The sequence below is a fragment of the Pipistrellus hanaki genome (assembly GCF_964339955.1).
Source record: "Pipistrellus hanaki genome assembly, chromosome: X".
In the NCBI taxonomy this organism is placed as follows: domain Eukaryota; kingdom Metazoa; phylum Chordata; class Mammalia; order Chiroptera; family Vespertilionidae; genus Pipistrellus; species Pipistrellus hanaki.
Genome location: NC_140524.1, coordinates 84,502,725 through 84,521,349, shown reverse-complemented (window position 1 = coordinate 84,521,349; position 18,625 = coordinate 84,502,725). Strand labels below are relative to the sequence as shown.

General features: G+C 37.7%; 1 protein-coding gene across 3 annotated transcripts in view; it reads right to left on the bottom strand.

Moving 5' to 3' along the window:
• DMD (dystrophin) overlaps positions 1-18,625 on the bottom strand; it is a 2,141,216-nt gene that overhangs the window by 1,394,035 nt on the left and 728,556 nt on the right. For all 3 annotated transcript variants that reach the window (XM_084869361.1, XM_084869360.1, XM_084869362.1), the window contains one exon: positions 315-460. In XM_084869361.1, coding sequence (XP_084725487.1) covers positions 315-460 — 146 coding nt within the window. The remainder of the gene's footprint in view (positions 1-314; positions 461-18,625) is intronic.

The window sequence follows — 18,625 nt, the reverse complement described above, 5'->3', positions numbered from 1 at the left end:
GTGCCCGCAACCAATGTACATGCCCTTGACTGGAATTGAACCTGGGACCCTTCAGTCCGCAGACCGACGCTCTACCACTGAGCCAAACTGGTTTCGGCCATATCACTTTCTTTTAAGATGGCATATTTATCTTATAAGCACAAATACATAATGTATTGCATTTTAAGTCTTTTATATTCATTTATCTAACTGAAAAACTATTGTACTTGCCACAAGTACTTTAATTCTAATATTATATTAAGGTTACACCCATGTGATTTCTTGTTATATGAAATCTACACTGTATTGTTTAAGACAGTCAAATATTTACAGACCTGTAACTCCCCAAATCTCTGCTCCATAATTTCATATTCAGTGACGGTAACCTGAGGTACAGAGAGTTTGCTTTCTGACTGCTGGATCCACATCAGGATGGTAGTCATAGTCTCCTGATAGCGCATGGGTGGCAAAGCGTCAAAAACTTTATCAAAAAGGGGGGGGGGGAGAGAGAGAGAGAATAATGTAATCAATTTAAACTTCATCATTTTCTGAAATTGTTTGAAAATTCAATCATCCTACTAATTGCAGACATTAACAAAATGTGAAAAACTGAAAATACAGATTAGAATAGGAAGACATATTCATGTTAAAGATACATTCCTTCTTCATGCCTGATATTTTGACATAAACTGTGCATCTATTACATTGAAACCTCATATTTCAAATCTTGAAACCTTATTTCTACCTTGCAAGATTTGCATTGTTAAATTCATTTTTAAAGGTAAGAAAATCCAGAAAGAAAGAAACTGAGTAATTTTCCAAAGGTAGCACAGACAGAACTTGGAGAATATGAGTAGAGTCCACATATATTTGATTTTGAAGGCCAGTGACCTTTTGTTTTAGCAATTCCCCTTTGTGGACAAATATTGTTATTTATAGCCCATATATTTTTTAAATTATTTAATTTATTAGAGTACATTGGTAAATAAAATTATATAGGTTTCAAGTGTAAAATTCTATAATACATCATCTATATATTATATTGTGTGTTCACCACCCCAAGTCTCCTTCCATCACTATTTATCCCCCCTTTATCCTTTCTACCTGCCCTCACCCCCTTTTTCCTCTGATAATCATAATATTGCTGTCTGTGTCTTTGAAGGGAGAGGTAGAGAGAGAAAAAGAGAGGCAGGGAAAAACACCAAACAGGAGAACAAAACACTGATTGGCTCCCCCCTACTGTGGATTAAGCCCACAACCTAGAGATGTGCCCTGGCCTGGAATGGAACTGGCAACCTTTTGGTGCATTGGTCAATACCCTACCTACTAAGCCATAGAGGCCAGGGCTATGAGTTGTCTGTGTTTTAGTTGTTGGTTTTGTTTTGTTTTGTTTAATACCTTCATTTTTTCACCCAGTCCCTGAGACCCCTTCCACTCTGACATATGTCAGTCTGTTTTCCGTATTTATGAGTTTGTTTGTATTTTATTTATGTTGTTCCTTAGATTCTACATATAAGTGAAATCATACATTATTGGTCTCTCTCTTTCTGACTTATATAAAATTACATCATGTCACCTTCAATTTTACTTTAAAACTCACTTTACATGTGTGTAGTATATGCCAGAGACTCTAAGAATTACCACACACATTATCATTCATTTTTTTCTTTTTTTAAGTATGTTTTTATTGATTTAGAGAATGAGGAAGAAAGAAGAATATAGATAGAAACCTGGATGAGTGAGAAACATTGATCAGTTGCCTCTTGCATTCTCCCTATTGGGGCCAGCAATCCAGGCATGTGCCCTGACCTGGAATCAAACTGGTGAACTCTTAGCTCCTGGACCAATGCTCAACGACTTAGCAATATTGGTCAGGTAATCATTCTTAATTCTTAAAACAAACTTATGAGATACACATTTTTATTCTCATTTACAGTTGAGAAAACTGAGGCTATTAAAAAAAATGGCCAACTAGTTTGCTCACGGTTAAGTAACATTAGCAGGGGTGTGGAACATCTGGTCCTTGGGCCATATAAAGGCAGCAAAATCATTTGCTCTAACATTACAGTGAGTTAATAAAATATTTGATCAAATACAGCAGGCTAATTTTTAAGTTGATACTTTTGTATGGCCCCTGAATGAAGTTATAAATATCCAAATGGCCCAGGGCAGAAAAAATAATATTTACATTAGTTTCAGGTGTTACAGCTTAGCGGTTAGACATTTATGTAATTTATGAAATGATAGTCCCAATACACTTTTAAATATTATTACAAAGTGATACTACCAATAGTTATTACAAATATTATTAACTACGTATATAACATTTTATTTGTAATAGATTGTATCTGAATTTCACTTCTCTATACCAATTCCCTTTACACTAAATGAGAGGAATATAGGAAAGTACTTTGCATGCTACTTAAAGAGTTTTCAAATGGAAAATACATTTTAGAGAGTATATTAGAAATACAAACATTGAGAATTTTACTCAATGAGCTTATATTTATTTGGGAGTTCATACCCAAGTTTTCCTTAATAGGTTTTATTTAATCTGAGCACTTCTGGTTTCTTATTGAAAAATCTCTATGGTACTTGAAATATCACTGTTTTCTTTCATACAAATAATGCATTTCTCTCTCTACTCACTAGGTACATTTATAAGAAAATAGGTAATTTATTAGTAATATAATAAATTAGTAATAGGTGATTACTAATAAAAAAGTAAAGAGGAATATTATTAATAGTAGTGAAATAAAGGAATATTTAGTTATGATGAATCCAAGAGTTTTGTCTGAGAAGACATCTGAGCAAGTGATCTAGAAGGAGAAGGATCTACATATAGAGACAACGGTATATGTTGGATAGAATATAAGCTGCATAAACTTGAACATGTGCATAATGGAAACAAATGCTTGTTTCCTTTGTGGCAGTGGCTGGGACAAATATGCATTATAAGCTTTCCAAAGGTGATATGAATCAATCCAATTTTATCCAAATGGTGTATATATGTCAAGGGGGGGAGACAAGTTCATAAAGATACTGGAATGATTCATTAGAAAATATGAGGATCTAATAGGACTGCTTCCTCATTTTGTTTTTGCAGAAAAGAGGCTGTGTAGCAGGACAATTGGCAAGTCTGCTTTGGAATTGGATCTCTACTTACAAGCTTTGGTAAATTACTTAACATTTTAGCAGCTTAGACCTCAATCACAAAAATGGGAATATTGGTACTTTTGAGAGAATTAATTGAGGTGATTTATTATTGCTTTATTCACCAATATTTATACCATGCTCTGAGCACCAGGGATGAAAGAAGTAAAAATTTCAAAAGGATCTGTGAGTCTATTTTGTTTGTTAGGTAATTTTGTTCATTAGATTCCAGTATAAGTAAGATCATATAGTATTTGTCTTTCTCTGGCTTATTTCACTTAGCATAATATTCTCCAGGTCCATCCAGACAGTCACAAAGGTAAGATTTCCTTGTGGGGTTTTTTGTTTGTTGTTTGTTTGATTTTTGGCCTATTAGTATTAGAGAACAGATTAATAGTTGCCAGAGAGGGGTTTGGCAGACTGGGTGAATAAGGTGAAGGTACTAAGCAAAAACAAAACAAAACAAAAACCATACACACACAAAAGAACAAACAAAAACTCATAGACCAACAAGGGGGTTGGGGAAATAGAAGAGGGTAAATGGTGATACAAGAAGACTTGACTTTGGGTAGTGAACCCACAATACAATATACATATTAAATATTTTAGAACTGTATGCCTGAAATCTATATAATTTTATTAACCAATACCACCCCAATAAAAATATAAGCATTTTAAATTTTTCAAATGCAAAATCAAGACTTTTATGATGCTTAAAAATTAATTGGTGAGTTAGGAAATGAACAAATAAAAACATTGTAATGACTCATGAAAATAAATGGCAATGGAGAAAAGATAAGGTATGAGGGGAAATATCCTTCCAGATAATGTAATAAAACTTAATTAAGATAGAAAGTTAAATATAAAATGTTGGAATAAATGAGGACCTACCCAAAGGATGGTAGGCTATCAGTAGTTTAGCAATACAGGAAACCACTATCATTCCCAAGGTTAGAGGGACAAAGGGAAGACTTGAAGATGGTGTTACTAGAAACCAATAATTTGGACTACCCAGCAGGAGTTGAAATCACAGAGAGCTTCCCTTTGGGAATGTAGCATCCCCGAGGAATGCTGTTTCTAGAGAGAGCTAGAATCTTGGAAGATTCATTCTCAGTAACTGATGAAGATGCATCCTAAAACAATCAGAGGGAAAGAGAATATTCTAATTTTTCTATTCTTACTTTCAATATCTCCACATACCAACCACTGGCTAAACCAAGCAGGTAATCAATTTAAAAAGGGATCCTGGGAAGTGTCATTTTCATGGGAAGAGCCAGGAATGGCACTGAGGACAGACAGACAAATGATATACATGGTGGTGATAGTGAGTGTGGGGGAGGAAAATAATTTGAGAGGGGTTCCAAAGAATACCCACGTTTTTCACAATATTTATTTTTAAGTTAGTGATTCAGAATGCAGTCTTTTTCATTATTTTAAAATTTTCCATGTTATAGGAACTCTGAATATAATACAATATTAACAAATACAATAAAATTAAAGTAAATATAGTAAAAAGAAACAAAGTGACTAGACAGTGAACAAAAAGGCCTCTCTGTGGAAGGGTGACTTGACTAGAGACTTAAAAGATGTGAAGGGAGCCCAGCTAGTGTAGTACAATGGTTGAGTGTCAACCTATGAACCAGGAGGTCACAGTTCGATTCCCAGTTGGGCCATGAAGGGGGAAGCTGATTAGTGATTCTCTGTCATCATTGATGTTTCTTTCTCTTTTTTTAATCCTCACCTGAGGGTATTTTTCCATTGATATTCAGAGAGAGCGGAAGAGAGAGAGAAACATCGATGTGAGAGAGACACATCAATTGGTTGCCTCCTGCACTAGCCCCGACCAGGCCTGAGCCAGGGAGGATCTCGCAACCAAGGTGCATGCCCTTGACTGGAGTCAAACCCAAGATACTTTGGTCTGCAGGCCGACTCTCTACCCATTGAACAAAATTGGCTAGGGCCATCATTGTTGTTTCTATATCTTTATCCCTCTCCCTTCCCTCTGAAGTAAATTAAAAATATATCTATTTTTTATTTTTTTAATATATTTGATTGATTTTTTTACAGAGAGGAAGGAAGAGAGATAGAGAGCTAGAAATGTCGATGAGAAAGAAACATAGACCAGCTGCCTCTTGCACACCCCCTACCGGGCATGTGCCCTCAACCAATGTACATGCTCTTGACTGGAATCAAACCTGGGACCTTTCAGTCAGCAGACCGACGCTCTACCACTGTGCCAAACCGGTTTCATCAAAAAAATATATCTATTTTTTAAAAGAATGAAAAGAAGTAAAGGGAGCCATGTGACTATTGAGAGGAAAGGTTTTCTAGATGGGGAATAACAAGTGTAACACAGTCTAGGAGTAGGAGCATTTCTAGTATTGTAGGTGCATAGCAAGGAGGCAAGTGTGGCAAGGCTGAGTGTGGGTGGACATGAGGGCAAGGATGTCTTTGGGAACTATGACCCTGAAAGACCTTGAAAACCATAATAAGTTGCTAGATTTTATTCTAAATTTTTCTACATTTGCTAATTCCTATGTCTACTGCTGGGGACATACTGGTAACATATTTGCTATTATTATTAGCTAGAAGAGAGATATAACACAACAGGAAAGTGAAGAAGATGCATTCAGCAGTAAATATAAATTGTTAGAGTTTTAACTCAAAAAAAGGGGAATGTCCTTACAAGGGAGAGAACAGAGCTGAATATAGACACTCATGTTCTTTGATTCGAGGGAAACGGTGGGTTTCTCTGAGCTAATGTGGCATTCTAGAGAACCAGAACAAACACCAAAACCAAGACACTGATTTACAAACATTCACAGATGCAGGCATGTGCACAAACATGAATTCACCTGTGAACACATACAATATACACACATTAATATGCTGAAGCATGCAGTGAATATAAAAGTTAGTTAATACTTCATCCTGGAAAGAGAATCATGATCAGATGAAAAATTAAATACTACTACTGCTACTACTAGTAGTAGTAATAAAGGGAAATGGTAGAAAATGATTAAAGGGTTTTATTTTTTTTCAGGTTTAAACTTAGAATATTGGATAATACTTTATCATATTGCACAGAATATCTAATCATGTATTTGGAAAAACATTTAGATTATCTTGAGGATAATCTTGGCATTAGTAGCATCCTGGGGAAATATTAAATTGTACCAACACTGACTGAGAGGAAATAAAGATTTTCAGATTTGCCAGCTTATCACTAAAGTGATAAGGTAGTGTGAACATGCTAGAAGTATAAAAGTTACATAACTCTTAAATATGTTTTATAATAGTGTAGATTGCTCAAAACTCAGCATCCATCTAATTATAGACCAAGAGAGGGAGGGAAGAAGGGAGACAGATAGGCAAGTAAGTAGGTAGGCAGGTAGGTAGACAGATACATAAACTAGCTATCCTTTACCATCCAAGCATTCATCTTAGATTACAATATACAAACACCAGTTTGATTACATTATTAATGGCTTTGCCTTTCCCTAGATTACAAGCATAGCTAAAGAAAGGAGAGTGTGGTTATATTCCCAATAGTGATCTGGGTGCCATACAAGGAATCAATATTTATGGTGACATACAAGGAATCAATATTTATTGAATGAATAAGTTTAGGTTGGAAAATGTAACCTTGAGCACAAAGAAAGCATGCATTTGCCATTTGGATAGGAAGAAACCAGTGTTTAGGGAAATCTAGACCCTGAACAAGAGGAAAAGAAATTTAACTTGAGAATTTAACACTCTTCTCATCCTATCTATAAAATATTTCTAACCCCCATGTAACTGTCTAAACTTTGAATAGCTTAAATTTGAGTTTTGACAAACCATTTACCCTCTTTACATTTCTCATTTCATTGGTTTCCAGACTGCCAAGGTAGACTTTCTCTAATTGCAATGATTTCAATGTCTAGGACAATTACTTTCTAAATTTAAAGTGTTTCAGTCAGGCTAATTATGTTGTACTCAAATGGTAAATAGAATATGTGTGTATGTATGTGCACATGTGTGTACATGTTTGGTTTTTTCCAAAAAGTTTTGAGAAATCTATACTCTTATAACACATGTTCTAAATCCTATCATTTTGGACTAGAACAATTGATAAATAATCTTTATTACATCCTAAAAGGGAATGTTATATGGAAGTTCATGTTTCTACGGTTAGATGAACACCACTGCATGAAAACTGTGCTTATACACCTCTTTCTATTTCTCTTTCTCTATCAGTTGAGATATTGAAAGATATCTCAATCTCTTTGTGTATATGTGTGTGTACACACATATATATAATTATGAGAAATTAGAATTTTCAACTATTTATTGAATATTAAATTTCAGCCTCTATGAGAGAGATATAATGAATTCCTGAATTCATTGATTTCATACTTTACTCACAGATGCAGATAATATCCTAATATAGTTATCAAATTGCAACCAATTTTATAAAAGGGAAATATAGAATGCTATGACAAGACATAATAGGAATATTAGCTAGAGACTGGGTACTCATAAGGATTGACTTTTGCGCAAATATATGAAGCAATAAGAATTAGTTGTTTCAAGACTTTGAGGAGAACATACACAGGTTCTAAGGTGGGGAATATCATGTCATCTTTGGGAAATGAAAGGTCAATATGAAATAGAGAAAAAATAAGCCTGAACAAGGCTGTGACTGGAGGTAGGCAATACTCATATTAGGAAGGGCCTTTAAGGCACCTTTAACTTAAGATAAAAAAGAAATCATTAAATGTTTTACTCATAAAGAAGTTGACATGGTTTGGTTTGCTTCAAGAAAAATTGTTCTGTCTGAAATGTAGAAAATAGATTGCTTCATGACACGAATAGATGTCAGGAGACAAATTAGTGATCCAGGCAAGACCCACAGTAGCTTGAACTAATATGACAGCAATGAATATGAAAAGAAGTTTGGATGTGAGAGCTATTTAGGAGGTAAAAATGCATAGGCTTGATCTTGTAGAGGGAAGGAGTGGTAGCCAGGAGCACAGGCACACAAACACCCAGACTGGCCTCTGACACCATCCCAGATCTGTGCAGGGAGCTGCTTGATATCCATAACCCACGTGGGACCACCACTGTGCCTTGGCAGTGAGTGGTGTGGTACCTCCCCACAGGCTCCCAGGCATCTGCACTGAGAGCATGCCAGAGGGACCTCCAAGCAGTGCCTCCTTGCCCACCTGCCTGGAAACTGCATCCCAGGATCCTGTGCTCCAGGACCCTACGCTGTGAGTGCAAGCTAGGGATATCCCATGCCCCATTACTGCCCTGGGCCCCAGGACCATGTTTCTGTTGCAACCCAGAGCCAACTGGTGCATGCCCCACCCTGGGCCCCAGTACAATACTGCCATTGCAACCTGGAGCCACTCAGCCTATGTCCTTCCCTGGGCACTGGAACTGTGCTGCTTGTGTCACCTGGTATGCCTAACCATGGGTCACAGGACTGAACTGCATGTGTGTTGCCAGAGGGATCTAGGACAACATCCTGCCATGGGTGCTGGGGCCACACAGCCATTGCATGCTAGAGGGCTCTGGGCCCTCACAAGAAGTTTCACACCAGAGGAACTGTGTACACACCCCTGTGGACACCAAGCGTCTGAAGCAGACAAATGAGGGACCAGATCAGTGGGAGAAGGAGCTACAAATGAGAGCAGAAACAATAAAGCAGCAAGACTCAAAGCAAATCCATCCTCTGGAATGATAACTCCCAGACCACTGACTGCTAAGGGCTTCAACCTCTCAGACCCCAAGCAGTGTGCTCTGGGCCAAAAAGAGACAGTAAAAATGGGGAGACAAAGAAACAATCCCCAAAGGAAAGAAAAGGAGTAATCACCAGAAATGGAATTAAATGAAATAGAGGATAGCAATATGTTAGAAAAAAAATCAGAGTAATGGATAGAAACATGCTCAACCATCTCGAGGAGAAATTCATCAACATGTGTAAGAGTCACGAAGAAATGAAGAATGATATACATGCAATAAAGAACACAGTGGAAGGTTTCAACAGAATAGAAAAAGTGGAGGACCAAATCAGCGAGTTAGAAGACATGGTAGGAAAAAAACCCAAATTGAACAGCAAAAATTAGAAAGCAAGAGGAGAATTTAAGGGAGCTTTTGGACAACATAAAATGAAGCAACATCCCCATGATAGGGATGTCAGTAGGAAAAGAAGTGGAAAAAATAATAGAAAACCTATTTGAAGAAATAATGACAGAGCAATTACCTAATTTGGGAGTCACACAAGCACAGAGAAGTCCAAAGAAGATGAATCCAAAAGATCCACACAAAGACAATTAATAATTACAATGGCAAACATAAACAACAAAGAAGGAATCTTAAGGACTGTAAGAGACAGAAAGTTACCTACAAGGGATCTCCCATTAGACTATCAAATAATTTTTAAACAGAAACGCATCAGGCCAGAAGGGAATGGAATGAAGTATACAAAGTAATGCAGAGCAATGGACTGATTTCAAGAATACTTTATCCAGCAAGGCTATCATTCAAAATTGAAGGATAAATCAGGAGCTTCACAGATAATGAAGGTCTAAGTGAGTTTATTACCATCAATGCAACAATGCAAGAAATGCTAAAGGGTCTGTTATAAAAGGAATAAATAGAGAAAGTAGAAGGAACACAGGCATAAAGAATAAAAATGGCAACAAATACCTATCTATGACCTTAAATGTAAGTGGATTAAATGCTCCAATAAAAAGACATAGGGTGGCTGAATAGATAAGAAAACATGACCCTCATATATGATGTGTGCAAGAGACCTACCTCAGAACAAAGGACTTATACAAATTGAAAGTGAAAGGATGGAAAACATTTTTCTGGCAGTTGAAAGTGAATAAAAAAGGGAAAAATTGGCATTAATACAATCATAGTAGGGGACTTTAATACCTCATTAACATCACTGGATAAATATTCTTGACAAAAAAAACAAACAACAACAACAAAAAAAAAACAGCAATCCTAAAGGACTCACTAGATAAGATGGAACTAATTGACATCTTTAGAAAATTTCACTCCAAAGCTATGGAATATTCATTGATCTCAAGTGCACATAGATACAGACAATGGGGGTGAAGGCAGTAGCTGTGGGCTAGGCTGGAAGAGGACAATGGAGGGAAAGGGCAACATATGTAATATTTTCAACAATAAAGAATTATTTTTTTATTAAATTATTATCTGTGTACATATCTTACCATTCCCCCTCCCTTCCTATCCATACCCTCCCTCCCCAGAGTTTTGTGTCCATTGCATAGGATTGGTGATTAAATGGGAGAGGGTGTGGGTAAGAGACATAGTATCAAGGAGGATTCTGAGGTTCCTGATTATGCAACTCTATAGATGTTGACTCTTTTATATGATATTGAAGGGGCCAAGGAGGAAATTATTGTTGGCTGTGGAGTTGCCCACCACAAGTTTACTGGGATATAATGGGTTTGCAAAACCCTGAGACATCAAAATAGAAACATTAAGGAAGTAGACATATAAATCCAGAGGATAGCCCTAACTGGGTCCTCAATGGATAGAGCATCTACCCTCAGACCTAAGGGTCACGGGTTTGATTACTGGTCAAAGGACCAGCATGAGGCAACAAATCTATATCTCTTTCACATTGTTGTCTCTCTATATATACCTCTCTCTCCCCTCCCTCCCTTCCACTCTCTTTATAAATCAATGGGAAAAAATATATTTAGGTGAGGATTAACAAACAAAAATAAATAAATAAATCCAGAGGGAAGATCTGGGCTGCAGATAAAATATATGATACTTGTTTTTAATATCCAATTCAAACAAATGATACCTTTACTCATCTATTTTCCCCTATAAATATAAAAAAATATTCATTATCCAACATGCTTTATCTTGTAGTAGCTGAACAGTGATTATAAACCACATGTTTTATCTATTTAATATTGTGATATTTCATTTAATCCTTACATCTGTAATACTGTCAACAATAAAATAAACTTTAAAAAGTAATAAATAAATCAAAATACTTGAGAATACTAGTGAAGATCTTCTAATTCTGTTTCAGATTAAAAAGAAAGACAAGTCTGGTACAGTAGCCAAATGCACTCAAGAGTAAACTCAATATGAGCCACTGTACCTACCAGTCAATGAAATGTTTGTGGATGCTCTACTTTGATCCTAATGTAGGAACAGAACTAGTCCTGCTCCATCTAAAGAAATTCACTTTCATCATGTTATGTATAAATAAAGATTAATAATCCAACTGATAATCTTGTCTTTACTGACAGGAGAAAGACAATAAACATACCCAGTTTAATAACCTTAATAGCTTAAAAGATCACAAGAGTTCTATTGATATCATTTTGCCCATCCTCAGTCCATGAAAAAGTGGCCTGAGGATTCAACATTTAGCCATATACTGCTTATAAATATACTAGAGGCCCAATGCATGAAATTTATGCAAGGGCCTTGGCCCCCTCCGTTGCAGCAGCTGCCTCTGCCTCGGACCCCTCCCACCACCTGCCACAGCTTTGTCCAGAAGGAATGACATCTGGAAGGATGTACAGTCTAATTAGCATATTAATATTTTATTGTTACAGAAGATATTCATCTCAAAATATTCTTATGACAGTTTTTACTATTCTATTACAAAACATGACCTAAAAATATAGATTCCTTCTTAATGTTTAATAATTAGTGAAATACATTTTATAAAGTTAAAATTAATATAAATTACTGTAGTTTTGAAAGCATTGTTGTGAATTATTTGGAAAGCAGATTTTAAGGGCCATTCATATGCATTACTGGTTTAACTTGGAGCCCTTCAGTACAGCTATATGAAGGATGGAAATAACAAATTATGGTCAATTAACATCTAAAATTGTAGTAGAGAAGTATGAAAATAAATATGTGACTTTTGTTTAAAAACCTCCTCTTTTATCCAATTGGCTTAAAAGAGAGGGAGGCCTCAGAAAAAAAGAGAGAGAAAGAAGAGCAAATGAGAGAGCAGGAGAGACAAGGCAAAATCATTTAATAATTTTTTTAAAAAAGTCATGTTAGGAATTAAGTGCTGTATTTTCTGATATACATGAGATTCTGTAAAGAGGTAAAAACACTTAAATAAAATCAGTTGTGCTTCAGTCTATATTATCATATACAGTGGTAGAAACAAATTGGTTTACAGTTGTGAGAGACAAAACAGTATTATTACTGTTTAATTATTGTGTGATTTTCCATAAGAACAACTGTAAAGCTACATTTACCCAGCCCTGTACATCAAGCATGTTAAATGAGACATGCGGCCCACTAGCTGTGAGTTTGACATGCTTTCTGAACATGTACTTGTGATGTGGGAATAATAAAACATATTCTCAAAGGGCTGCCTTCTTAATACCAAGAAAGATAATATATTAAATATTTCTTTGTAGACTAAAAATAACTAAGAAAATAGGATGCATTTTATCTTTTAATATTATTTTTTCAATATTATTTTTGCCAGATATCTACCACCAATTCCTAATACCAATTTAACCATTCAAAGAATACTTAAAAAGTCAAGGGTTTTCTTTCTTCTTCTTTTTTAATTTTTATATTTGAATATACAGGTAGGTTTATAGTTCTGAGTACATGAAACAGTTTATTTTTATATTATTATTTATTCATTACTAGGGGCCTGGTACATGAAATTCGTGCACTGGGTGGGGGGTTCCCTCAACCCAGCCTGCCCCCTCTCACAGACTTGGAGCCCTCAGGAAATGTCCTAAAGCTATAGTCTGGCCTCCCTCTGGGGGACGTGACTGGGCTGATCAGGGGAAGGCACCAGCCCCATCAGCCTGCTGCTGCAGCCACTGCCAGGCACCACAGCCACCAAGGTGTTTTCATCAACACGGACTCCAGTCCCTTCACCATGAAAAAATGACAACTTTCTTTAGGTATTTTCAAAATGTGTCTTTCATAGGATATGACATTACTTTTTTTTTCTTTTTTTCCCATCCTCATCTGAGGATCTGATTCCATTGATTTTTAGAGAGTGTTGGAGAGAGAGAAAGAGACAGAGAGAAACATCAGTGTGAGAGGGACACTTTGGTTGCCTCCTGCATGAGCCTTGATCTGGGCCCCAGCCAGCAACCTAGGTACATGCCCTTGATCAGAATAAAACCCAGACTCTGGTTGGCAGGCCGAGGCTCTATCCACTGAGCCAAACTGGCTAGGACAGGATATAGCATTTCTTAGCCCCTCCAGCAGCAGACCTTCGTAGGAGTGTGGTAAAAAAAATCCTAGGTCACCTTCTTGGATTCTTATTAACCAAGTTGCCAAGAACACTGCAAGTGGCAGCATACAGGGAGCTTAGCCAATAAGCTGTCAAAAAAGGTGTTTACGCTGGAACTGTTTTTTGTTGTTGTTGTTGTTGTTGTTTTGTTTTTTGGGTTTTTTTAAATAAATATATTTTACTGATTTTTTTACAGAGAGGAAGGGAGAGGGATAGAAAGTTAGAAACATCTATAAGAGATTAACGTTGATTAGCTGCCTCCTGCACATCCCCCAGCAGGGATATGCCTGCAACCAAGGTACATGCTCTTGACTGGAATCAAACCCAGAACCCCTCAGTCAACAGGCCGACACTCTAACTACTGAGCCAAACCAGTCAGGCGCTTGAAGTGGGTTGGATCAGTGGATAGACTGTAGGGATGTCGAACTCAATCAGAGAAGGGGCCAAAATCTAAAATCCAGCCTAAATCGCGGGCCGAATGGTTTACTCAACAGTCATAAACTGACAATGTCATAAACTGACAGCGGAGTGCAGTGATGAAAGCGCGGTGCGGGCCACATTGCAAGGCCTGGCGGGCTGGATTTGGCCCGCGGGCCTTGTGTTTGACACATGTGGGATAGAGCATCGGCCTGCAGACTGAAGGATCCCAGGTTTGATTCCTGTTAAGGTCATGTACCTTGTTTGGAAGCAAATCCCCAGTGGGGAGTGTGAAGGAGGCAGTTGATAGATGTTTCTCTCTCATTGATGCTTCTAACTCTCTATCCCTCTCCCTTCCTCTCAGGAAAAAAAAAAAAAAATATATATATATATATATATATATATATATATATATATATATATATATATATATATATATTTATTTTCTCTATAGCCCATGCCCAGATGATCCCCTGCGTGTGTCCACTGGGATAAAGTTGTATCACTGGCCACTAGGGGTATGCCACCAAGTCCAGTGGCCCTGCAGTTGCTGTGTCCACTGGGCTGGGGCGGCATAAACCTGGGCTGCAAGCAGCTTCTTGTGCTTGGCGCCCCCAGCTGCTTGTCCCGGGACCCAGCCTGCTGGCACACCTGGCCGCTCGTCCCTGGACCCAGGCCATGTGGCACCAGAACCTGTAGGCAACTCCTGGCCAGGGGTATTTTGGGACCCTGGCCGCTCAGGGCCTTTGTGCAGGCCTACAGGCTCAGAGAGGCCTGAATCCCAATAATGTTCCCAGGACCCAGACCACTTGGTGCCCACATATGCAAATTAACTCTCCATCTTTGTGGGGTTAATTTGCACTCACTCCTGGTTGGCTGTGGGCATTGCGGAGGTACGGTTAATTTGCACCTTTCTCTTTTATTAGTGTAGATGGTATTATTTATTTGTATTACAACTGCAAACCTATTTTTTAAAATCTTTATTGTTGAAAATATTGCATAGCTCCTTCTTTTCCTCCATTACCCTCTTCCAGTTGGCTCCTCCCCCAAGGTTTTATTTCATTATGTAAACAGCAGCAAAGGAAAAAAGTAAATAGGAAATTAAATAATGTGTAACACATAATGTAAATTATGTAATTTATAATTCACATATAACCCATATTTAATTGATTATTAATTATATACGACAAGTTTTATAAGAGTGAGTAAAATTATTAACAATGTTTTGGAAAATAAAGTAGAAGGGAGGATATTTTTATTTAGAAATAAATGGAGAAAAAATGTGAGAATTTTTATAAATAACCATATATATGGAAGATAAAAAGAGGAAATACAGAATAAAGATGGCAGGGTAGGTAAAAACAGGTACTCACTGCGTCCCACAACCGCATCAAAATTACAACTAAAATACAGAACAACCGTCATTCAGAATCATCTGAAATTTCACTAGACGAAAGTCCTACAATTATAGAAGTAAAGAAAGCACACCAAGACTGGTAGGATAGCTAGAGGCATGGTATGGGCTTGTCTGACACCAACATGTGGAGGTGGTGTTGTTGTTATTGTTGTGTTTTTTGTTGTGTTTTTGTTTGTTTGGTTGTTGTTTTTAATAAGGAGGGAAAGCTTGGCTGTGGAGCACTCCTATGAGGAACCAGGGGCCCAGCCCCGCCAACAGACAATTCAGCCCAGTCTTCCAGTGCCAGGAAGAGAAGTTCTTGTAATAGGTTGTAAAAACCAGCGGGGACTGTGTCTAAGTGACAGTGATAGGAAGGTTGTTGGAGACCCAGGCAGTTCCTCTTAAAGGCTGGTGTATGAACTTACTCAGACTCAATACCTTTGAGCTACAGTGCTGGGGCAATAGCTTAGGGGGGTTCAGGGACATACAGGAAGGAATGGGATGGTCTGGCATCAGAGCAAGAATTCATTTGAAGTTTTCTTCCAGAAAGGGGTGCTCATAGTAAGGCCATTGTTCCTATGCTGAGACCTCCCCTGTAGAAACATGTCACAAATGAAAGAACAGAAGAACTCTCCAGAAAAAGAACTAAATGAAATGGAAGCAAGCAAAGTATTAGATAGAGTTCAAAACAATGGTCATAAGGATGCTCAAGGATCTTAATAAAAGCTTCAGGCTTCAACCTAATGGTTGAATTTAGTAAGAATTTCAAGGATCTTGGTGAGCATTTCATGAACCTTAGTGAGAATATCAAAGACATGAAGAAGGACTGTCAAAAATTAAGCATACACTAATGGAAACAAATAATTTATAGGGATTCACAGTAGAGAATTCTGAGAACCAAATCAATGATTTAGAATATGAAGAAGCAAAAAACACACAGTCAGAAGAGCAAAAAGAGATAAGAATGCAAAAATATAAAAATAGTTTAAGCCCCGCTTTCACTCAATCGCTCCACGCCATCAATGGGTACAAGCAGGGTCAGCACTATCAGTGGGAATGGGGCTGCCGGGAGACAGGGGACTAGGGACTGTGGTGGGAGGGGGGCTAGGCGGGGGCAGGGAGGATAGGTTGAGACCCACCCCTGTGCCCACCACAGCCTTGCAGTCCATTATTTATTTCAAGGTACACAAATTCTTGAACTAGGCCCCTAGTCTTTAAAATAAACAGAAAAAAAAATTTGAACCTTAATATAATTAATAGGTACATGTAAATTAAAATATTTTAAGTGAATAAGCCTCCTTTTCTTACCAGTTACAGTATAACTATTTAAGGAAAGCTTATGGATTTATGAAAAGAAAAATTCATTATTGCTAAATAGGTCAAAGTTTGAAAATTTAGGACACTCACAATCTTCCCCAATTGCTTTTACTAGTATAGAGGCTCAGCAACAAGTATACTGAAATCCACTAGAGGGAGCTGACACTATTGTCAAGTTGTACTACCTGCTTCTTTATCAGAAAAATAAAACTCTCAGCAAAAAGGACTTTAAAATAAAAGAAAAAAATGTACATTTATATTTCATTTCATTCTGTTCATTCCATGACCTCATCAAAAACAAAAATAAAAACCTAGGAAAATGGGGAAAGCTTCATATATAGCACTTTACTGATTGCTGAAATGTTATGTGGAAAATTCTTTGGTTATTTACAAAGAAGGGCAATTTTAAAAAGTGTTTTCTAACTAATTAAAGTTTTCGTAGAAAACAAATATTCTCTTGTGCTTCTCATAACAAATTTGGGAAAGACATTTTAAAAATATTTTTATTGTACTACCTTAAAATCCAATTTTATTCTATAATCCTTTATCTGTGCATATATTCATATGTATGTATATGTACGGGAACCAAAAGCTCAATAGTGTTTAAAAGTGTTTATAAACCAGCCTGTCATAGGAATTTTTGCCTTAAAAAGTAAGCTGATGAGTATGGATATTTTGGACTAGACACTATGTATTAATATCACAAGAGTAAATTAGTGAGAGACAAAAGAGATATCCAGAAAAAAATTCCTAGTGAAATGGTAGGCATTTGCACAACTATTTCATTGTTATATCTTACTAGAGGCCTGGTGCACGAAAATTTGTGCACTCGGGAAGGGGGTCCCTCAGCCCAGCCTGCACCCTCTCAAATTCCAGGAACCCTCGGTTAGGATCTGTATGCCTTGCCTGAGATCAGGGCCTATAGGGATTTCCTTCCCCAGGCTGCAGGCAGCTGGTCCCAACCCTGCTTGCCATCTGTGCAGCATTCCCCCCCTCCCCTACCACCGGTGGCCTCCCTCTGCAGGTGACAGACTGGGGTGCAATGGCTTGGCTGGTGTGGGCCTCCCTCTTTCTTTGCTGAGGGGCGGGGCCAGCCCTGCGAGGGGCCATCTACCTAAATGATCACCCCTAACTGCTTGCCTTCCTACCTGATCACCCCTAACTGCTGGTCTGCCTACCTGATAACCCCGAACCACTGGTCTGCCTACCTGATCCCTCTGCCTGACTGCCTTATTGCACCTAACCGATTGCTTGGGGACAGGGCCAGACCTGTGAGAAACTGTCTGCCTACCTAATCTACCTAATCTCCCCTAATCCCTTTGCCTGCCTGCCTAATTGCCCCTTACTGCTTCCTTTGGGGCGGGGCCAGCACTGACTTATAGATGGTCAGCCTCTGGTCATAACTGGTCATTTTGACCCAGGGTTTTTATATATTAGGATCATTAAATGAGAAAAATATGATATTGAATAGTTAAAGTAAACCAATAGCAAAATGCAGCCCAAAGAATGATTTGTCCTTTGCTGATTTTCAGTTGCCACATGTATGCTACATCTATAATAATCTTCATATAATTCAACAAAAGTACTATTAAGATGCCGGGGTCCGAAATGTCCAAAATGACTGAAGGCTCAACCAAACACTGGAAGTTATTCCTGCAGTCAGCCACAGCGACCCAGCACTGACTGCTGAAGGGGCTGCAATCAGGCCCGGATAGAGGCAGGAGAGAAAAGCAGGGTCTGATCGCAGCCCCTAGTGGCAGTCAGTGCTGGGTTGGCATGGTAGAAGTCAGTTCTGCAGTCAGTGAACACAGGATGAATTAATACTAAGTGAACATAGGGTCAATTAACATCTCTTTGAGAGGAGTTGAGAATATAAAATACAGTGTAGAGCAATTATTATATTATTTCACATAAAATGCTTTTCAACTAAGATATTTCCTTTATTTAAAATGTATCTTTATTGTTGTAAGTATTACAGATGTCCCTTTGTTTTAGATTTTTTCCTCCATTAATCTCCTCCACCCTGCATCTGCCCCTTCAAAGCCTTTGCCAGAGTATTATCTGTGTCCATGGGCTATTCCTAT